Source organism: Oncorhynchus masou, chromosome 13, assembly GCF_036934945.1.
Source record: "Oncorhynchus masou masou isolate Uvic2021 chromosome 13, UVic_Omas_1.1, whole genome shotgun sequence".
NCBI classification, from domain to species: domain Eukaryota; kingdom Metazoa; phylum Chordata; class Actinopteri; order Salmoniformes; family Salmonidae; genus Oncorhynchus; species Oncorhynchus masou.
In genome coordinates this window covers 44,457,092-44,480,375 of record NC_088224.1, presented here as the reverse complement: position 1 = coordinate 44,480,375, position 23,284 = coordinate 44,457,092, and the positions used below count along the sequence as shown (strand labels likewise).

The following is a 23,284-nucleotide window of genomic DNA, read 5'->3' as shown; positions in this document are numbered from 1 at the left end:
ACAGCCTTATTCTAAAATGGGTTAAGTGTTTTTTCCCCTAATCAATCTACAAACAATAGCCCAGAATGACAAAGCAAAAACTGTTTTTTTAAAACATTTTTTGCAAATGTATATAACAAAATAGGAAATATGACATTTTCATAAGTATTCAGACCGTTTACTCAGCACTTTGTTGAAGTACCTTTGGCAGCGATTACAGCCTCAAGTCTTCTTAGGTAAAACCTTACAAGCTTGGCACACCTGTATTTGGGGAGTTTATCCCATTTTCCTCTGCAGATCCTCTCAAACTCTGTCAGGTTGAATGGGGAACGTAGCTGCACAGCAATTTTCAGGTCTCCACAGAGATGTTCGATCAGGTTCAAGTCCGGGCTCTACCTGGGCCACTCAAGGACATTCAGAGACTTGTCCTGAAGCCACCCCTGTGTTGTCTTGGCTGTGTGCTTAGGGTCGTTGTCCTGTTGGAGGTGAACCATCGCCCCAGTCTGAGGTCCTGAGCGCTCTGGAGCAGGTAATCATCAAGGATCTCTCTGTACTTTGCTCCGTTCATATTTGCCTCGATCCTGACTAGTCTCCCAATCCCTGTCACTGAAAAACATCCCTACAGCCTGATGCTGCCACCACCATGCTACACCGTAGGGATGGTGCCAGGTTTCCGCCAAACCTTCCGCCAAACCTGACGCTTGGCATTAAGGTCAAAGAGTTTCTGGTTTCTGGTTTCATCAGACTAGAGAATCTTGTTTGTCATGGTCTGAGAGTCCTTTAGGTGCCTTTTGGTAAACTCCAAGTGGGCTGTCATGTGCCTTTTACTGAGGATTGGCTTCTGTCTGGCCATTCTACCATAAAAGCCTGATTGGTGGAGTGCTGCAGAGATAGTTGTCCTTCTGGAAGGTTCTCCCATCTCCACAGAGAAACTCTAGAGCTCTGTCAAAGTCACCATCGGGTTCTTGGTCACCTCCCTGACCAAGGCCCTTCTCCCCCGATTGCTCAGTTTGGCCAGGCAGCCAGCTCTAGGAAGAGTCTTGGTGGTTCCAAACTTGTTCCATTTAACAATGATGGAGGCCACTGTATTCTTGGGGATCTTCAATGCTGCAGAAATGTTTTGGTAGCCTTCCCCAGATGTGTGCCTCGACACAATCCTGTCTCGGAGCTCGACGCACAATTCCTTCCAACTCATGGCTTTGTTTTCGCTCTGACATGCACTGTCAACTGTGGGACCTTATATAGACAGGTTTGTGTGACTTTCCAAATCATGTCCAACAATTGAATTTACCACAGGTAGACTCCAATCAAGTTGTAGAAACATCTCAAGGATGATGAATGGAAACAGGATGCACCTGAGCTCAATTTCAAGTCTCATAGCAAAGGGTCAGAATACTTATGTAAATCAGGTATTTCTGTTTTTAAATGTTTATAAATTTGCAAAAAAAATAACATGTTTTCACTTTGTCATAATGGGGTATAGTGTGTAGATTGATGAGGAACAAATAATAATTGAATACATTTTAGAACAAGGCTGTAATGTAACAAAATGTGGAAAAAGGAAAGGGGTCTGAATATTTTCTGAATGCAATGTATCCTCTCTTTTCCCTTCATATCCCAGAGATGACTCACTGCATGGCAACTGTCTGTGTGTGTGGTCCACTTCTAACCACTTCCAGCCTGCGTTATGTTATGGCCATGTCTCTATCTGCTCACACCTCACCGTTCAGAGTTCAGACTGTGGGGTTTCCATATGGCCATCCTTCCCTTCGCCTCCTCTCTCCGGCTCTGTCTTCCTGGAAGCTGCAGAGATGAATCAGGGCGTGTGTTTTTTCTGTGCTAGTTTGTGTTCTTTCGAGCGTGCGCGCATGCTCACATTGTGTGTGTGAGTTCCGGTGTGTGCATGTACTCGCCTATGTGTGTGAATCAGGGTGGGGAACCTTTGCATTACAAGGAGAAAAAACACCATCCCTGTTGATTTCTCCATGATGAAACAGCTGGCTTTATGTCACCCCTGTCCTCAAAGTGACGTCAGTCCACTGATTCATCCCAGAGCCCCTATCAGTTTCGATACAGAACTGGCCCGTCCACATTCATCTGCACTCTTCCTTTTTGCTGTGAGGGAATGAAATACAGAGCAGAATATTTGGATTTGCATACCCACCCACATAAGCAGTCTTGAGCCATTCCCTTAAAAAACGTCAACATTAGTCCAGGGTATCTGACCTGTTCCAAGTCTTAAGTCTCAATTGAAGTCTCAAGCCCCTTATGGCACTAACAATTAGTTAACTGTTATTGTGTCAATCTGGAATAGTTATTTGTGAATGTATGCATCAAGGCAGTAGATATGACCACACAAAATGTCAGACTGCTCCCCCCCCTATCTTTCTTTCTCTCCCTCTCCATCCCTCCATTCGGTGAGTAACCCTGCCCTGCCAGTCCGTCTGTCCTGGAGCTGTAATCTGCTAATCCACAATCGATATCTGCCTAATCTCTTTTCCACAGATAAAAGCGGGCCTTTCTGATAATTATGTTTTCTTCCACACGCCATAGCCCTTCTCTCTCTCGCTGCTTTGTTTCTGTCTGTGGGATGTTTGTATTGATTCAGTTTGCCCACTAACCTGCATGCGTGCTGCCCACATTCATGACCATGTATTCTACTGTAAACCAAAATACATGGTTGAATGAGGACACAAATTGCTATTAGAAATCAATGTGCAAAATGTGGCATAATTGAGCTGGGACCTATTTTTTAAGTGATGCACTGAATATCGTTAATTTGGTCTGAAAACGTCAATGTTAAAGTTTAATGAGGGGAAAACACCCTCGTGGGTTTGGTGTGTCTGTGTAAATTTTCCCTCGGAAACTGTTGTATTGCTTGACATATCTATCTATATATGTTTGTGCCATTTAAAATGCTTTGCATAACACATTTGTTTTCATAAATAATGCTACAGTTAAATTTCTCACCCTGAAGTCAAGGATCATTTTGCTAATTGAGATGGCTGAAAACTGAAGCCCAGGAATTAGTGGACTCATAGGTTAAGCCACAGTCTGTGTGTGCAGCTGAAGTTTCTCGCAGACCAAAGAGAAGAACCTTTACCATCCTGCTGCTGTCCATTGGACTCCACTGTCATGCTATAGTCCTCCGTAGTGGGCAGAGCCTGGCCCTTGTAACGCCACGATAGTGGGTTTGATTCCTTGGATCACCTGTACATGAAATATGTACACGCATGCCTGTAAGTAGCTTTGGATAAAAGCGTCTGCTAAATGGCATATATTTAAGCAATAAGGCCGAGGGGGTGTGGTATATGGGTGTGACATTTATTTCACATTGGTAACCAGTTTATAAAATATACTATAAACTGGGTTGTTCAAGCCCTGAATTCTGTGGCCAGTATACTACGGCTAAGGCTGTTCTTAGGCACGACGCAACGCAGATTATAGCATCTAACGGTGTCCGTTTGTAGCTGGTAGTATATATAGAGAGTGATTTTTCCCTCAAGCACTCTTTACCCCAACACCACGTGATGTCTCTCTCCTCTGAACGGACATGTTGTCTCTATGTTGTCTTTTCATAGTGAGAAGAGCTTAATTGGTCAGGTAGAATGTTGGGAAACATTGCTCCCTATGTCGAGGCAAAGCACCCAGAGTGGCTATTTAGAAGGATCTAAAGTCACGTTTGTATTTTAATGTTTTTCAGTGCTGGTCTCTCATGGTTTCACAGAAAAACAAGTCTGTCTGCTTGCATTTAACAAGCACAATACATTTGCAATTTGATTTGATAAGATGTATCATCATAACAATATGGATGGTATACTGTATTCTACTGTATTTTAGTCGATGACTGTATTCCGGCATTGCTCATCCTAATATTTCTATATTTCTTAATTCCAATTTTTTGCTTTTAGATGTGTGTATTGTTGTGAATTGTAAGATATTACTGCATTTCACTACACTTGCAATAACATCTGCTAAATAGGTTTACGTGACCAATACAATTTTAATGAATTTGATTTGATTTCAATTATACAGGATGTTGATTTACTGTCACTACGGACAATGTCTTTTACTTCCAAGAGAAAAGTGAATGCTTGAAACATACCTTTTCAGACTTTACCAATGAACCCAGAAGAAAAACCTACCGTTATCTTATAGTTTTATAAAGATATGGAGTAATATTCAAGGTTACTGATTGGTTCAGAAGTCAAATCAGACCACATTGATGAAGGAGAGTTTGAACCGGGCGTTAGGTCCTTTGGCAGCCAGTAGGGGGAATCGACTCCACACGCTACTGGCTGCCTGCCGTCCCCCTCTCCCCGCTCCTTTCTCTGGCTGTGCAAATACTGCAGCCCCCTGGTCTATGTCTGGATCTTTTTCTTGCTCGGAGCCGACTCAAGTCCCTCCTACTGGCTGTGGAAGGAGGAGGCAGTCAGCTCACAGTGCAGGACGAGCCCCCTTTACCGCCCTGTTACAGTGTGGAAGAGAGAGAGAGAGAGAGAGAGAGAGAGAGAGAGAGAGAGAGAGAGAGAGAGAGAGAGAGAGAGAGAGAGAGAGAGAGAGAGAGAGAGAGAGAGGCAGGCTGCTGGGAGGAGTAACTGAGAGCGAAGCAGGCAAGAAGAAACAAGGAACACATTTTAGAAGAGCAGGAAAAGGGAGGATCGCAGACAGGAGACTCTCTGGATTGTCTGTCTGTTGGGCACCTGGGACACTGTCATTGTGCTTCTCATTATATTTTTTTCTCTCTTTTCCTCTGAACCAGTGGACCGGTGGAGATTCCTTTTTTTCTTGGTGCCATATCAATTAGCTGGGATTGTTTCTGTGTAATCTGCTCTTCTCTGGCTGAACTGTTACACACTGAGATTGCTCCTGCCTGATACGGACTCTTCCCAAAGTGTATCTGTTAGCACGCCGCGGATATATCCTGTGTCCGACAGTACAACACAGAGCAGCTGGGATATCAGACTACAGAGGAGAGAGAGAAAGAGAGAGAGAGAGAGCTGTGAGAGAGAGCAACCGATTGAGCGACAGAGAGTGTGAGAGAGGTTGAAGCCGAGGAGCGAGGTAAGCTATAGCAAGACAGCTTAAATAGAAAAGTGATCTATCTATCCTCCCCCTTTTCCTTGTCTTTCCTTTTCTCCTCTCCCACACTGTCCTGTGCCAGCAATTTGTTCGCAGGACTGCCTAAAGCCACTGCCACCTGCTCCTCCTCATCCTTCTCCTCTTCCTCCTCTACCTCTCTTCTCACGCGTTACTATCCAACACCAGCCAGTGAGGGACAGACAGGACACGCAGCAGCTTCCGTTTGTAACACTCCAGGAGATTTAACTAAAAGGCGTCGTCAGGCAGGAGCTACCCCCACAGAGGCAACCCCTCTCCCAGCCACTCTCCGTAGGACGAACCCTGCCTGCTCCGGAGGACCAGCAGTGATACAAGACACCAGTGTGGACGGGGGAAAAAAAGGGACCTACAGTCAGAGAGCCAAGCCCCAGTACTACTAACGCTCGTCCTCCGCCTCCGCGCAACCATTCCCTGCCACGGCGCTAAGGATTCCAGCTACATGGGCAAGCGATTGGAACAGCAACCAATGTACCCTCAGTACACATACTACTACCCCCACTACCTCCAGACCAAGGTAGGACACCCATCACTTCAGTACCTTTAACCTCCCTTCCTCCCCCCATCCTCCTCCTCCCACCTCCCTCGTCAGTAAACTTTAAGCTCCCTCCCTCCGCCATCCTCCTCCTCCACCCTCCCTCGTCAGTAAACTTTAACCTCCCTCCCTCCCACATCCCACATCCCTACCCCAAACGCCCTTCCCTCCTCTATTCTCCACACCCTCCCTCCCTCGCTCCTCCTGTCAAGCCGCTGAGTGGGGATGTGGTGTGATGGATGACTGGCCTTGGCCGTGATGGTTTCATATGGCAAGTGGCTTGCTGGGGTTTGCATGTCTCTGTCACTTGGTGAGGGATCACAATGCTAGTTTGTCCACCCTCGGTACAGCTAGTGGAGCTGTCCGGAAGGTTGATTAATTGAGGCTAACTGGATTGGAGTTTTATAGTGAGAACCACAATGGAAATGTGGCAAGTGTTTTTAATGTATGTAATGTTGTCTACGGCTGGAGGAGCCTACCACTTTCAATTATCCAACATGCTGACCAGACCGCTCGTGTGCCATTGCGTTTATGTTGATTTTGTCCAACCACCCTAGACACGATCAGGACACGCAGGTTGAAATATTGAATTGAACTCTGAACCAACTATATTAACTTGGGGACATGTCAAAAAGCATTAAACATTCATGGCAATTTAGCTAGCTAGCTTACTGTTGCTACCTAATTTGTCCTGGGATAGAAACATTTGGTTGTTATTTTACCTGAAATGCAGAAGCTCATCTACTCCGACAATTAGTCCACAGATAAAAGAGTAAACCAAATTAGTTTCTCGTCATCTCTCCTCTTTCAGGCTCTTCTTCTACTTTGGACTTGTTTACAGAAATATTATTTCAGTTATAATTCACTGTATCACAATTCCAGTGGGTCAGAAATGTACATACACTAAGTTGACTGTGCCTTTAGACAGCTTGGAAAATTCCACAAAATGATGTCATGGCTTTAGAAGCTTCTGATAGGCTAATTGACATAATTTGAGTCAATTGCAGGTGTACCTGTGGATGTATTTCAAGGCCTACCTTCAAACTCAGTGCCTCTTTGCTTGACATCATGGGAAAATCAAAAGAAATCAGCCAAGACCTAAGAAAAAAACATTGTAGACCTCAACACAAGTCTGGTTCATCCTTGGGAGCAATATTCAAATGCCTGAAGGTACCACATTCATCTGTACAAACAATAGTATGCAAGTATAAACACCATGGGACCACACAGCCATACAGCCTCAGGAAGGAGATGTGTTCTGTCTCCTAGAGATGAATGTACTTTGGTGCGAAAAGTGCAAATCAATTCCAGAACAACAGCAAAGGACCTTGTGAAGATGCTGGAGGAAACAGGTACAAAAGTTTCTATATCCACAGTAAAACGAGTCCTATATCAACATAAGCTGAAAGGCCGCTCAGAAAGGAAGAAGCCACTGCTCAAAACCGCCATTATAAAGCCAGACTAAGGTTTGCAACTGCACATGGGGACAAAGATCATACTTTTTGGAGAAATGTCCTCTGGTCTGATGAAACAAAAATATAACTATTTGGCCATAATGACCATCGTTATGTTTGGAGGAAAAAGGGGAGGCTTGCAAGAGCACAATCCCAACAGTGAAGCACAGGGGTGAAAGCATCATGATGTGGGAGTGCTTTGCTGCCGGAGGGACTGGTGCACTTCACAAAATAGATGGCATAATGAGGGGGGAAACTTATGTGGATATATTGAAGCAACATCTCAAGACATCAGTCATGAAGTTAAATCTTGGTCGCAAATGGGTCTTCCAAATGGACAATGACACCAAGCATACTTCACACTTCTTAAGGATAACAAAGTCAAGGTATTGGAGTGGCCATCACAAAGCCCCTACCTCAATCCTAAATTAAATTTGTGGGCATAACTGAAAAAGCGTGTGCGAGCAAGGAGGCCTACCAACCTGACTCAGTTACACCAGCTCTGTCAGGAGGAATGGGCCAAAATTCACCCAACCTATTATGGGAAGCTTGTGGAAGGCTACCCGAAACGTTTGACCCAAGTTAAACAATTGAAAGGCAATGCTACCAAATACTAATTGAGTGTATGTAAACTTCTGACCTACACGGAATGTGATGAAAGAAATAAAATTTGACATAAATAATTCTCTCTAGTATTATTCTGACATTTCACATTCTTAAAATAAAGTGGTGATCCTAACTGACCTAAGGCAGGGAATTTTTCCAACAATTAAATGTCAGGAATTGTGAAAAACTGAGTTTAAATGTATTTGGCTAAGGTGTATGTAAACTTCCGACTTCAACTGTACATGCTCCTAAAAACCAATGAGGAGATGGGATTGGCAGGACTTGCACCGCGTCAAGCGTCACAAATAGAACCAAGTTGTATTTTAGCGCCTGACTACGCAGACACTCGTTGACGCACACGCGAGCAGTGTGTGTGCAATGACTAAATAACACGTTTGTGTACATTTATTTTTGCGTCAATCACGCACGCGTTGCGAGCAGTGTGGTCCAAATGTAATACATTCAATCAATCAACCAATGAGATTACTACCCACCAATATCTTCTACCTTTAGTAACACAATAAAAGCCGTATCTCCTATCCTGACTCAGCAATGCCTTCATCATGATAACAGACATGTTGGCCAGCACGTAGGCTGACAGTAAACTGTCATCCGCCATGGCTGCCCACGTTTGCTCTAGCCGTTGTACGCATCACTAACTCTGGCGTGGAAACCTGGACTCTGGTTGGTGGCTGATGGGGGAACAGTCGAGAAGACTAGAAGTCCTCCGTCATCAATAAGATACACGAATGCAGATAAAGTATTTTGTCATCTTCCCTCCCCATTGTGAAGAGCTGCTGAGGTAGCTAACTAGAGGATACTAGAGGAGAATATCCCCACCTGGTAGCCCACTGGTTTCTCTTCTGATTTATAGTTTAATACATTTGTGCTGCTGCCATATGGTTTCCCTCTCACCCTGCCCCCTCCCCTCTCTATCCCTGTTTCTCCCACCTCTCCCTCCCTCTTTTTCTCTGTCTCATATCTCAGAGGAGCTCATCTCAGGTCTCTCATTCAGGGGTATGCTCTGTTAAGTTTATGTTTTAAGTATCCCTATATTTCTGTGACTACGGTGCCGTCACTCTGTTATTAGTACGTCTGGTGGTAGTCTCACTGTTGATGGACCTGGTCTGAGTGCAATGGCAACCATGTTTTGTGAAAATACGGTGTAGTAAACGTTGTTAACTAGTGACTCCCCATCCCGGGCCCGGGAGCGTAATCATCAACTGACACTAATAACGCAACGGACATAAATATTCCTAGAAAATATTCCTATTCATGAAAATCACAAGTGAAATATTTTGAGACACAGCTTAGCCTTTTGTTAATCACCCTGTCATCTCAGATTTTCAAAATATGCTTTACAGCCAAAGCTAGACAAGCATTTGTGTAGGTTTATCGATAGCCTAGCATAGCATTTTGTCCAGCTAGCAGCAGGTAACTTGGTCACGGAAATCAGAAAAGCAATCAAATTAAATTGTTTACCTTTGATGAGCTTCGGATGTTTTCACTCACGAGACTCCCAGTTAGATAGCCAATGTTCCTTTTTTCCAAAAATATTATTTTTGTATGCGAAATAGCTCCGTTTATTCTTCACGTTTGGTTGAGAAATCGATCGGAAATTGCAGTCACGAAAATGCCGAAAAATATTCCAAATTAGCTCCATAACATCGACAGAAACATGGCAAACGTTGTTTAGAATCAATCAAATATCTATTCGATAATATATCCACCGGGGCAATTGGTTTTTCAGTAGGACCGATTGGAAAAATGGCTACCTCTGTATTTTACGCGAGAATCACTCTGAGAGCATCAGGTGACCACTTAAACAATGTAACCGCTTACGGGTATTCTTCAACATAAATGTGTAAAACTACGTCACAATGCTGTAGACACCTTGGGTAATACGTAGAAAACGTAATCTGGTTGATAGCCCATTCACTGCTCAATAGGGACGCAGAGCTTTCAAAACATGAGGCAGTTCCGGATTGGATTTGTCTCAGGCTATCGCCTGAAATATCAGTTCTGTTATACTCACAGACAATATTTTTACAGTTTTAGAGTGTTTTCTATCATAAGCTGTCAATTATATGCATATTCTAGCACCTTGTTCTGACAAAATTTCCTGTTTACTATGGGAATGTTATTTTTCCAAAAACGAAAATACTGCCCCCTAGTCACAAGAGGTTATTAAACTGGAACCTAGTTGTTGTGTCATTTTAAGTTAAGTTAAGTTATGCCCCTCATCCCTCCTTTCCTTCCTCTGTCCCTCCCTCCCCACTCCACTGCAACAGGCATCTCACCCCCCCTCTTTATCGTCACCCCCTACTCAAGGTCAGCGCAAACAGGATCTTGCCTCCGTCAGCGATTGATGTATACTTGAGTGCGATATCCATGTCATGCAAACTCGTCCACCCAACAGCTGCGAGCAAGCCAAATAGCAGTGAATTTTCCAAGAAAGGGTTTCATTTTCATGGCTCGTTACTCTAGCTAGTGCCAATTAGTGGTATGTGTACCCTATGTACACTACCGTTCAAAAGTCTGGGGTCACTTAGAAATGTCAACAGTGAAGAGTCTCCTCTTCACTGTAGACGTTGAGATTGGTGTTTTGCGGGTAATATTTAATGAAGCTGCCAGTTGAGGACTTGTGAGGCATCTGTTTCTCAAACTAGACACTCTAATGTACTTGTCCTCTTGCTCAGAAGTGAACTGGGGCCTCCCACTCCTCTTTCTATTCTGGTTAGGGCTAGTTTGCGCTGTTCTGTGAAGGGAGTAGTACACAGCGTTGTAGGTGATCTTCAGTTTCTTGGCAATTTCTCGCATGGAATAGCCTTCATTTCTCAGAACAAGAATAGACTGACGAGTTTCAGAAGAAAGTGCTTTGTTTCTGGCCATTTTGAGCCTGTAATCGAACCCACAAATGCTGATGCTCCAGATACTCAACTAGTCTAAAGAAGGACAGTTTTATTGCTTCTTTAATCGGGACAACAGTTTTCAGCTGTTCTAACATAATTGCAAAAGGGTTTTTTAATGATCAATTAGCCTTTTAAAATGATAAACTTGGATTAGCTAACACAATGTGCCATTCGAACACAGGAGTGATGGTTGCTGATAATGGGCCTCTGTACGACTATGTAGATATTCTATAAAAAATCAGCAGTTTCCAGCTTCAATAGTCATTTACAACATTAACAATGTCTACACTGTATTTCTGATACATTTGATGTTATTTTAATGGACAGAAAATGTGCTTTTCTTTCAAAAACAAATACATTTCTAAGTGACTCCAAAGTTTTGAATGGTAGTGTATGTATGGGACTGTGACCAGGGCCAGTGATGTGAGAGCAGAGGGCTCTCTGTCTCTTTGACAGAGAGTGCAGGGAGGTAGAGCTGCTATCCCATTAATTATCATTGATTGGTAGAGTAGAGGAGAGGGCCTTGGCAGTTAGGTGGGCAGGTTGGGCCCCAGCATCAGATGGCAGCCGCTTGGCCTCACAGGCAGGACGCCTGAATTAAGCTTCCGTCTTCAATCATCCATGTCCGTCTGTTAATCTTCATTTCAGCATGCTCTTGATATGGCCTCATTCTCCCAAACGATCATAAATAACTGCAAGGGATGATGAGGGGGGTAGGGATTCTAGAGAGCGTAACTCATACCAAGTTGTCCTTTCCGACTCCATTTTATGACGCATATCTGCAATACTTCTCTGTCCGCCGAGGAATATATAGAATCTACAGAACATCTGTGTTCTATTTGGATGAAAAGCATATTAAGAGTTAAACACTGTCTTACGCCTTCTTTGTACGACAGGATTTCATAGTCGGAAAGGCGATTTCAATCTCCATTTGAAATGTCTCATATCTCCGCATATAATTCAGTGGACCCGCTACTGTTCGATGAGCACATTCCAGTTGACGGCGAGGATTAACATGTACAACTCAGAAATTAGATGAAACAATAACATTTTGGCCCTCTATTGATTAGTGCAGTGGAGCGTAGCATGTGCTTCTCTTGAACAAGATTATTGATTCCTGAAAGAGCATTTTTGTGGCATGTTTTATAAGGGGCGACGGTGAAGGGAGCCTGCAGGACAGTGTGTTGATAAGGGAATCGTTTAAAGGCTTGTTTCTATTCCCATCCGGCTCTATGAATGAACGGCGGCACCACTGAATCTCTCTCAGATACTGTACGATACTTTATTGAACATAGTGCCTAGGATTTCACAGAATTTTCTGTATTTGAGTATTTGTTTGATTTGAATCATAAGTGAATGATAGATATTTCACAAATGAGGAAATTACAGTAAATGTATGTCCCCTGAACAATTAAGCCTCACAGATCAATTATGTCATTTAATGATAGTTATTATGGGTAATGTGTGCATTTCATCCAATAGCTATGTCTGTTAGCAACGTTCTGCATGCCTTGGCATGTCTCATGATTATCCTTATCAACTTGAAGTGACAGCTATTTTTGTTTGCGCCTAAATAAAATGCCAAAGTACAAGTTGCGGAAGATCAAGATAACGTCACAGTAGATATATTTGAATGAATTCTTATTTTTTTTAGCCCATGGGAAATCCCTTTTCAATCCATTTCCTTTCGATGAATTGCCTTTGCTAATGCAGAGAAAGTCCTCAACTTCGGTACAGGCTAAAGTAGTCACCTGAGTCTACTGTATTACTATGAAACGTCAATCAAGAGATCCGACAGACAAGGCAGAGACACACACACGGTCTGTGTTACAGTCACGCTAGTAGAGCATACAGAGAGAACCCGAGAATGCTGAGGAGCAGACACAGAGATAGACACAGGCTAATATGGGCTCCCGAGTGGCGCAGCGGTCGAAATGAAATCAAAATCAAATTTCATTAGTTACATGTGCCGAATACGACAACCTTACAGTGAAATGCTTACTTACGAGCCTCCAACCAACAATGCAGTTTCCAAAAATATGGGCAAGAATAAGTGAAAATAGTAACAAGTAATTAAAGAGCAGCAGTAAAACAACAATAGCGAGACTATTTACGGGGGGGGGGGTACTGGTACAGAGTCAATGTGAGGGGGCACCGGTTAGTTGAAGTATTATGTACATGTAGGTAGAGTTATTGAAGTGACTATGCATAGATGACAACAACAGAGAATAGCAGCGGTGTAAATAGGGGGAGAGGGGTGGGGGTCAATGCAAATAGTCTGGGTAGCCATTTGATTAGATGTTCGGGAGTCTTATGGCTTGGGGGTAGAAGCTGTTAAGAAGCCTCTTGAACCTAGACTTGGCGCTCCGGTAACTCTTGTCGTGCTGTAGCAGAGAGAACAGCCTATGACTATGGTGGCTGGAGTCTTTGCCAGTTTTTAGGGCCTTCTTCTGACACCGCCTGGTAGGAAGCTTGGCCCCAGTGATGTACTTGGCCATTCGTACTAACCTCTGTAGTGCCTTGCGGTCGGAGTCCGAGCAGTTGCCATGCCAGGCAGTGATGCAACCGTCAAGATGCTCGATGGTGCAGCTGTAGAACCTTTTAAGGATCTGAGGACCCATGCCAAATCTTTTCAGTCTCCTGAGGGTGAATAGGTTTTGTTGTGCCCTCTTCACGACTGTCTTGGTGTGCTTGGACCATGTTAGTTTGTTGGTGATGTGATCCTTGGTCTAAGGCACTGCATCTCAGTCCTAGAGGCGTCACTACAGACCCTGGTTTGAATGCAGGCTGTATCACAACCGGCCGTGATTGGGAGTCCCGTTGGGCGGCACACAATTGGCCCAGCATTGTCCGGGTAGGCCAAGGAAGGCCATCAATGTAAATAAGAATTTGTTTTTAAAACTGACTTTTTACTTAAATAAAGGTTCAATAAAAAAAATATGTAAAACAATATCCAGGGCCTTAAGTAAACACCAATCAATGGAACCCATTGAGTGGCTCTATGCCTGTGTCTGTCTGGACCTTGGGCTCCATTTATACTCTCTCTGATTCCTTATAGTGGGAGGGTGGGGGTGGGAGATGGGGGCCAGAGGGAGGGATAGAGGGAGGGGCTGGTTAAAAGCAAGGCAAAGGGTTTGGTTACATTACACGGGGGAAGCCATTGTGCTGCAGAAATAACAACAGGCCCATCTAAATCCTGCTGCTTTCAAGCCTGTCTAAGAGCCGTTGGCTGGCCAGTTCTATATCCCCATTCTGGGTGTAGCCTTTCAGTGTAGCCTCATCAAAGGCAGAGGAAATCATGAGCTCTACGTTTTTTTGTTCAATTGAGTTTTAATGGTGGATATGCTGTGAAACTAGGCTAGGAACGTACACTATACAATGCATTCTGAACGTTTTCAGACCCCTTAACTTTTTCCACATTTTGTTACGTTAAAGCCTTATTCTTAAATTGATTACATTTTTGCAAATTTACTACAAAGTAATAAACTGAAATATCACATTTACATAAATATTCAGACCCTTTACTCAGTACTTTGTTGAAGCACCTTTGGCAGTGATTACAGCCTCAAGTCTTCTTGGGTATGAAGCTAAAAGCTTGGAACACCTGTATTTGGGGAGTTTCTCCCATTCTTCTCTGCAAATCCTCTCAAGCTTTGTCAGGTTGGATGGGGAGCGTTGCTGCACAGCTATTTTAATGGTGTCTCCAGAGATGTCCGGGCTCTGCCTGGGCCACTCAAGGACATTCAGAGACTTGTCCCTAAGCCACTCCTGCATTGTCTTGGCTGTGTGCTTAGGGTCATTGTCCTGATGAATGGTGAACCTTCACCCCAGTCTGAGGTCCTGAGCGCTCTGGAGCATGTTTTCATCAAGGATCTCTCAGTACTTTGCTCTGTTCATCTTTCCCTCAATCCTGACAAGTCTCACAGTCCCAGCCTCTGAAAATTATGCTGCCATCACCATGTTTCACCGTAGGGATGGTGCCAGGTTTCCTCTAGACGTGACGCTTGGCATTCAGGCCGAAGACTTCAGTCTTGGTTTCATCAGACCATAAAATCTTGTTTCTCATGGTCTGAGAGTCCTTTAGGTGCCTTTTGGCAAACTCCAAGCGGACTGTCATGTGCCTTTTACTGAGGAGTGGCCACTCTACAATAAAGGCCTGATTGGTGGAGTGCTGCAGAGATTGTGGTCCTTCTGGAAGGTTCTACCATTTCCACAGAGGAACTCTAGAGCTCTGTCAAAGTGACTATTGGGTTCTTGGTCACCTCCCTGACCAAGGCCCTTCTCCCCCGATTGCTCAGTTTGGCCGGACGGCCAGCTCTAGAAAGAGTCTTGGTGGTTCCAAACTTTTTCCATTTAAGAATGATGGAGGCCACTGCATTCTTGGGGACCTTCAATGCTGCAGACATTTTTTGGTTCCCTTCCCCAGATCTGTGCCTCACAATCCTGTCTCGGAGCTCTGACATGCACTGTCAACTGTGGGACCTTATATAGGCAGGTGTGTGCCTTTCCAAATCATGTCCAATTAATTGAATTTACCACAATAAAGTTGTGGAAACATTTCAAGGATGATCAATGGAAACAGTGTGCCCCTGAGCTTAATTTTGAGAAAGGGTCTGAATACTTATGTAAATAAGGTATTTCTGTTTCAATTGTTAATAAATTAGCACAATAGAAAAACTGTTTTCACTTTGTCATTATGGGGCATTGTGTGTAGCTTGTGAGAAAAAAAAATAATTGAATAATTTTAGAATAATTTTAGAATACATTTCTGCCCTGCTACAGCTACCCCTGTCAAGTGTAAGTGCTGTTATTGTGAAGTGGAAACGTCTAGGATCAATAACGTCTCAGCCGCAAAGTGGTAGGCCACACAAGCTCACAGAATGGGAACCCCAAGTGCTGAAGCACCTAGTGTGTAAAAATCGTCTGTCCTCGATCACAACACTCACTACCGAGTTCCAAATTGCCACTGGAAGCAACATCAGCACAATAACTGTTCGTCGGGAGCTTCATGAAATGGGTTTCCATGGCTGAGCATCCACACACAAGCCTAATATCACCATGCGCAATGCAAGCGTATGCTGGAGTGGTATAAACCTCGCCACAATTTGACTCTGGAGCAGTGGAAACACGTTCTCTGGAGTGATGAAGCACGGACAAATCTGGGTTTGGCAGATGTCAGGAGAACGCAGTGGTGGGCCGTCAGGGCCAGCAAGGCCTTCTCTGCTGGCCTAAACATCATCAGAATATAATTTAAAAATATATATATTTTCCCACAAATATGTATTCAATTATTCCCCAGAGTAAGAGTTATACTCTTCATTTCATAGCTTTCCTCTTGGTTGCACTGCTTCCAGCCCCAGGTTGAGATTTGGAGGGCTGGTCTTTATGTTAGATCTTTTATCCAATCATATTCAGCCATCATGCCAGGGGTCTAGAATCTGCCCTCAGGCCTTCAGAATCAACAGTGCGGGCACTTGTAGCTTGAAGTGAATGGAAATGAAAATTTAGTGTCAACCAATCAGCTTTAGAGTTGGCTATTGTACGCCTGCTGGCTGGCTCCAGTGTTACACAGGAGCCAGCAAGCAGGCGTAGTGCGTGCACGTCTTTTGATTGGATTACCAATATTGAGAGGCAGGTCCTATGGGCAGGTCTATGCAGAACCTCAGAACTAGGAAACTGAATTTGATAAACAAATTAATTTGCGTACTACTAAGCTGTTTTTTAACCCAGAATGGCGGAAGGAGGAGAAGATATCGATTTGGTCGAGGATATAATTTAACGCCATTCTCAAGACAAACTTTTCAAGAAAAGTTAGACATTGTAAGGAGAGGTCACCCGACGCCGACGCTACAAAGCCTGTCACAGGTGGGAAAGGGGTTCGTTCGCCACTTTCAAAGTTCCAACTACGAGCGCTATCAATGGCTCACAGGCTCCGCGAAGCACTGCAAATTGTACTGCTGGGAATGCCTATTATTTGATAAGTGATGGATTTGGTGTTTGGAGCCACACTGGCTTTGCAAACTTGAGTTGTCTAACCAAGGCAGCAACGAGACACCAAAGTACGGCTGGGCACTTGCAAGCAATGGTGCTTTTGAAAACTTTTGGGGACACCCGAGTGGATCTACAGCTCAACGAACAAGCGCGCAGGGCAACGGAGCTGCACAATGAAAAGGTGAAGAAAAATAGGGAAATATTTAAAAGACTCATTGATTATGTCATGTTTTTGTGTGACGCCTGGTTATACTGCGTTTCTGTTTAAATGTATAGTGTCTAGAGCCATGGGATCATAATGATGGTAACAAGAGGTGGATTAATTCGGGTGGGACTGTGTAGGACCTCACTGAAGGCCCAGGCCTCAGGCCCACGGCACGCCACTGGGAGAACGCTACCTGCCCGAATGCATAGTGCCAACTCCCAAGTTTGGTGGAGGAGGAACAATGGTCTGGGGCTGTTTTTCATTGTTCGGGCTAGACCCTTTAGTTCCTGCGAAGTGAAGTCTTAACACTGCAGCATACAATGACATTTTAGAAGATTCTGTGCTTCCAACTTTGTGGCAACAGTTTGGGGAAAGCCCTTTCCTGTTCCAGCATGACAATGCCACTGTGCACAAAGCGAGGTCCATACAGAAATGGTTTCTCTAGAACGGTGTGGAAGAACTTGACTGGTTCTAAGCCCTGACCTCAACCCCACCGAACACCTGAATTGGAACGCCGACTGCGAGCCAGGCCTAACCGCCCAACATCAGTCCCTGACCTCACTTATGCTCTTGTGGCTGAATGGAAGTCCCTGCAGCAATGTTCCAACATCTAGCGGAGGATATTATATTTACTGTTCTCAGGCTATATGCCTATTATTCACATGACACAACATATTCATATAACAAAGCATCATACAACACAATTAGTCATTTCTAGACACAATTCTTAATATGTGCTTCAAGAATGACTGAACGAAATCACTTGCCGAGGCAGTGCTGTTGAAATCCTTGCATGAAGCTCATTTAGTCACTTAACAATAAAGGTTGGCAGCAGCCTCTCAACTAGTTCCCTCTCTCCCTTGTTTTCCCTCCCCTAGCTCGCCACCACAATCCAGGGGCTTTTTGATCATTAATCAACCCACGCCCACACCTCTGTTTTTTTTTTATCTGCCTGAGCCTGTTATCTCGCCATACAATCCCTCTACATGTAGCTGTCACTCAGTGGAGTGGATATTTTCATTTATCTACTCGTATGCTGTACATAACACAGCGCTTGGGCCCTGTGGCCTCCTTCTCATTCATCAACTGACAGCTTGGCCCCTATCTACACACATATATTAGTCTACACTGTACCCGCCGCCACCGCCTCCTCATAAGCACCTAGCGAGCTACAGAGTCCTGCCCCTTACGCACTCACTTCCGTATCTCATTACGACTGCTTTGTGTGAGTGTGTTCAGCCTTTTGACGTTCAAAATTAATTATATCGGAGAGAAGGGAAAAAAACGGGGGAAATTAGATTGCATCTTCCCTTTTCTCTTTTCCGAGTTTCTCTAGTTCATCGCGCAGAGCCTTAACTATCACACGGGACTCAGGGACCTGACTTGGATTTACCGTCAAGTGTATTTAGCTGTAAATGTAACTGTAGCACAATGAATGTATGCATACTGTATCCTGCACACCCTGCATGGCTTATGACCACAGATGCTCCGTGGCTGTGAGCTTGTGAGTGAATGGTTATGAGTGAGTGCTGCTGGCGATGGTGTCCGTGTGACCTCAGGGAGCCCTGGTCACCGTGTTCTCCGTCCCCGGCCATCTGGAGCCACAGGCAGCTCTGCTCTGCTCTACAGAGGGAAGCTAGGCTGCTGGTTCTGCACGCGTGCCAGGTGCCGGAGTATAGCAGAGTCCTACAGCACTACAGTGAAGTGGAGTGGGCTCAGGGATGCCCAATGGAGCCCTACTATGGATTCCTTTGTTTCCTGGTCTTGCGTTTCTGCAAGTGCACGCTCTATTTTTTGTCTTTGTCTTCGAAGCTGTCCCTCCCTCTCTCTTTTTTTGCCTTTTGATTTGACCCTCTCTCCCTCATTTTCTCTCTTTCATTTCCCTTCATTTTCTGTATAACTCCCTCTCTCCTGGAGCCCTCGCTGACTCCTGTGTAGGATGGCAGGAGTGGCGGTAGAGGCACCTCCTGTAAACGCCCCTTTTTACATTCACTTACGGACATTAACATCAGAGAAGTAGGACGTGAATAGAATTAGCTGCAGGGCAGGCGAACCAGGAGCCTTGTATTTCTGAACCGCATAACTGCAATTCCGAGGGTACGAGATAGCATCACGCTTCAGCCCATTCTGGAAGGACAGGACGGAGCAGGCAGAATGAGAAAGCCTGCTGTTAGTGCCGCTCTCTGTTACCGGGCACATGTCCCTCTGAGCGAGGTTAGGCAGCAGCTATGGGGTTGAGGGTTTTAGCTACCGCTGGAAGAGACTGACAGGATGTTAGTGAAGGGGTGTGTTGTTCTACTGTAACCGTAGCCCCGGCTGTCTATCTGCTGTGTCTGGCCTGCCTCTGCTCTGGCATCCGGCTTCAGGACGGAAAGAACGGTCTCACGGCGTCGCGCGGTGCTCAGTCACTCGGCGCTAGCCGGGGTAATTGCTCCTGCATTTTTAAAGAAGGACTGGCGTTTGAAGAATCCAACTGTTCCCCTGCTTTTTACTTACTGGAGAAAGGCTGTTAGTTTGCATGTCCGGGAGTCTGTGAGAGTGAGAGGCTTGTCTCTGTTCACACGCAATGAGAGATAATCATCAGCCTATATTAGCCATTTTCTCAGGGACATGGCTGTCCCAGCACTCCTTATGGGTTCAGCTTATTATAGGGTTATATTATAGTCTGAGCTATACCTATAGTCTGAGCTCATCTATGTTACGATGAACAGAGGAAGCCTAATTACATCAGAACAGAGAGCAGAGCTTCCCTCTCAAAATGTGCCTCTGTTTTAAGAGAAGACAGCCTGGAGTAATAACAGAAACAGAGTTAAGAGTTTCTGGAAATTGTTACAAATCTGAGTCTCACTTAAAGTTACTACAAAGTTCAAGTGGAGAGTCTTTCTGGATTGATATTCTGGGAAACGTACCAAGGTTTGCATGTTGGAGTAAGTCGGTAAGAGTCTGGGAAAAGTACCAGCCGAGAGTTTCTACTAACAGTTTCATTTTTCATTATGTGATTTCATCCCCCTAATAGTGACATCATAGTTTGACAGTACAAATCCTTTGGTGGTGCACATCTCACTCTGCGGAATTAGCATTTTATTTCCATTCTAGCCACACAAACCAATGACCTAGTGTCTCTAATCAGATCTGCAGACATGAAGATGGAGGGAGATTCGAGCCGCAGGCATGCAAATGGTGGTGTAGTCTTACCAGAGAGGCCCAGCCTGGCCTTTGAAACATGTGTAAACCCTAACATTTACCTTACAGAGCTGCATTAGCAATGGCAATCTCAATGAAAATACCATGTCACAACTAGCTTGAAAAATTGCTGTGGAAAAAGCCAATTCTGCCATGAAGGAGGGTAAGCAAATAGTCATGAGGGCTTGAATAGCTGCCAGGAGTGTTGGATGGCTTTAACTAAACCACAATGAGTTCCTATACAAACAGATATACGGGCACCAATTTGGTGTGGCAGATGAACCTTTTCAAGCTTTTGCTCGAACTGGGATTACCAAATGCAAACAGTCCATTCTCTGGGCTCTATTCGGGTTAAATGACTCAAGCCGCCCTTGTATTTTTTGTCTGAGTGATTATTTTGGCAGACCTTCAGAATGCCCTAACCCCTCCCCAATGCCATGGCTTGGGAGTATTAGCCAGCTCGTGGAAAAACACAGAGTGGGACAGGTAGGCGGCAGGAATTAGATTGCAAGGACATCAGTGTAGGACGAGGGCGAGCCAAGTCGTCACGCAGGAGTAGGATGAATGGAAAGTAAGTGAACGCCGTTGGCATTATAGAGCTGAATAGGATTAAAGATGATTATTCTTCACCAGTAATTAGTAGCACATAAACAGCCGTCGGCAACAGAATTAAAATGTGGCATTATGATGTGTGTTCTCCATACAAGATGTCTCTTATTGTGCTTTTCAACAGTTAATCACTCTGCTTCGCAGGCAGCCGCATATTCTCGGGGTAAAGGTTACATTTTGTAACAGATGACTGCATGTGACTGACTTGCATGGTACATGCTTTGATGTACAACACCAGTTTCTCCTGCACAATCTGCACTGGTGCGTACAGTATCTCCCGTCTCTTTGCCTCGCATAAATTATTAAGGTCACCCACATGTTCTGGAGAGAAGAGGATAGAGACGTCGCATACCGTGAATCAACCTTATTCAGCATGAAAGGTTGACACGACAGGTTGTCAGGTGTGCTCCCTCTCCGGCGTCTAGGTCACCAGGCTGCTCGTTATGGTGCACACCTGTCACCATCGTTACGCTCACCTGCGCGTCATCAGACTCCATCACTTCCCTGATTACCTTCCCTGTATATGTCACTCCATTTGGTTCCTTCTCCAGGTGTCATTGTTTCTGTTTTTTGTCTGTGCATTGCTCGTGTTTCTTGTTTGTTCATTTGTTTATTAAATTATGCACTCCCTGAACTTGCTTCCTGACTCCCAGCACACACGTTATAAACAGTTAGAGTTGGGAATAAAAATGTAGCCTACAAAATGCAAATGTTCATTTTTGAATACTTGCTGTGGATGTGTGGATGAAGTCTAATTGTTTTTCATATATTTTGAGTCCTTGGGCTTTTTAGAAGACATGGGTAAGAATTCGCTGTCGCTTCCCCCTCTCTCATTAGCTTTTTTGAGGACTGGTATCCATTATTTATCGCCTAGCCCCAAAACAGCAGCTGCATGTTTGTGTAATTGACGTATGTTCTGCTTTTGCAAGCATATTGGGAAGAATTATTCTGTATAGAGATTTACATCAGGCTTACGAGGAGGACACACTGCAACAGACATCTCCAGAACGTGTTTTTTTGACTGATCCCAAAAAAAGTTCCCAACTCAGATAACTTGAACTTTGGGCCGCACCGGCCAATTAACCACAATGGCATCTTGCCTAGTATCTGCGGATGCTCCGGCGTAACTACTGTAACCGTCACAGCCGTTAGAATTCAGCAGATGAAGCAATACAGCCTCGCCCGTATAGATAGAGCTGCAGTCTGCTCCATTCAGTGCAAATCCTGTGCCCTCAGCATTTTGGGCCTGCAATTAATCACCAAGCTGACATGGCCTCCCCTCCAACGTTAAATAAACACTCCTGTAATGGTGGCACAATGTTCCCCTAGCCACACAGCCACAGTTCTATTTGTTAACACTGTTACTGTAGGCTCTCTGAAATGTTTAGGAACTCTGTACCCCAGTTATGGTACTTCTTCTTCTCCGTTTGAGAATGTCTGTTTGGGTATGGATTGCAGTTGTACAGCCAGCGGTAGCTGCAGCGGGAGGCCCTCTATTCTGCCTTGTAGGGGCATGGACTCCCTCCACATCCAGTACCAGGGCCTGTCTGTAACATAGGGCCTGTCTGTTTATCCCGTCCATATGTGTAGGGGAGGCCCACGCCGGTATATTGGGCAATTACGGTGGTCGAGGAAAGTCCTTTAAAGGCTCTCTGTCTGGTTTGTCTATTGGGTCACTGGTGTTGTCGAGCCATTACCGTGGCGACAGCCGGGGGCCTTGTTTTCAGCGAGAGGGCTGAGGCAGCCCCTGACATGTGAGTGCGGGTCAGCCAAGGTCACCACACCTCAGTAGCGATGCTGCGCCTCCAGACATGCATACGTATGAACGTATTGAGATTTAGATGATGATAATGAATGGAGGACATGCACACATGACTAGTTTGAGAGAGAGAAAACGTGCTTTTATATATGTACAAATAGAAAGGCACACAGATAGAAAGACACACACTTCCAGATATGAATGAAGTCTGTGACATTTAAAACATGCAAATCCATGCTCATAGTGTACATAAACATGGTTTGCATTCCAAATGGGACCCTATAGAGCCCTGGTCATAAGAAGTGCACTATAAAAGGAACGGGGTACCATTCGGGATGCACCCATGCGGTGCATACATACACCATGTTAATAAACAGAAACATATGCACTCTTAACCTTTGAAGAAATTTGGCTGAACTTGCATTGAAGAGGAGGGGTGAAACAGTGCTGTGTGAGGTAGACGGTGGGAGTCTGTTGAGTTCACTGAGCAGAGTCACACACACACACAAACATAAACACATACAGACAGACACACACACACACACACACACACAGACACACGCAAACTTCCAGAGAGACAGGCCGGTGGAGAGGGCCCTGGTAAATGGTCTGTGGAGCGCGAGCTGGAATCTGCACTGGGGAAACCTTATAGCCTGTCCCTGTGCCAAACGCATGAGGTCACCCTGACTGGCCTGCCGGCCTGTGTTGCATTCTACTCACGTCCTCTGCACATTCCTGCATCTCTCCCTTACATCTAACACCCACAGCACCACACAGCAGCACTGTGCATAGATCTGCTCTTACCTCCAAACAACCCTTTGAACTAGCCCCCCCCCAAAACCCAAACAACACTCATAGCTCTTACACTGGCCTCTATTCAACCCCAAACAGACACACACCAAAGCCCATAGCTGCACACGCACACAAACACAC

The 23,284-nt window shown here is 44.8% G+C and overlaps 1 protein-coding gene across 3 annotated transcripts in view; it reads left to right on the top strand.

Annotated features, from left to right (window-relative positions):
• The first annotated feature begins 4,583 nt into the window (after positions 1 to 4,583).
• The window catches only part of LOC135552400 (RNA-binding motif, single-stranded-interacting protein 3-like), a 250,210-nt gene continuing 231,509 nt past the window's right edge, over positions 4,584 to 23,284 (top strand). The window contains exons 1-2 of one of the 3 annotated variants that reach the window (XM_064983984.1): positions 4,584 to 5,043; positions 5,248 to 5,614. In XM_064983984.1, the coding sequence (XP_064840056.1) occupies positions 5,540 to 5,614 (75 nt within the window). In that variant the 5' untranslated portion in view covers positions 4,584 to 5,043; positions 5,248 to 5,539. Of the gene's footprint in view, positions 5,615 to 23,284 lie in introns of all 3 variants that reach the window. The other 2 variants (XM_064983986.1, XM_064983985.1) reach the window with 2 other exon arrangements.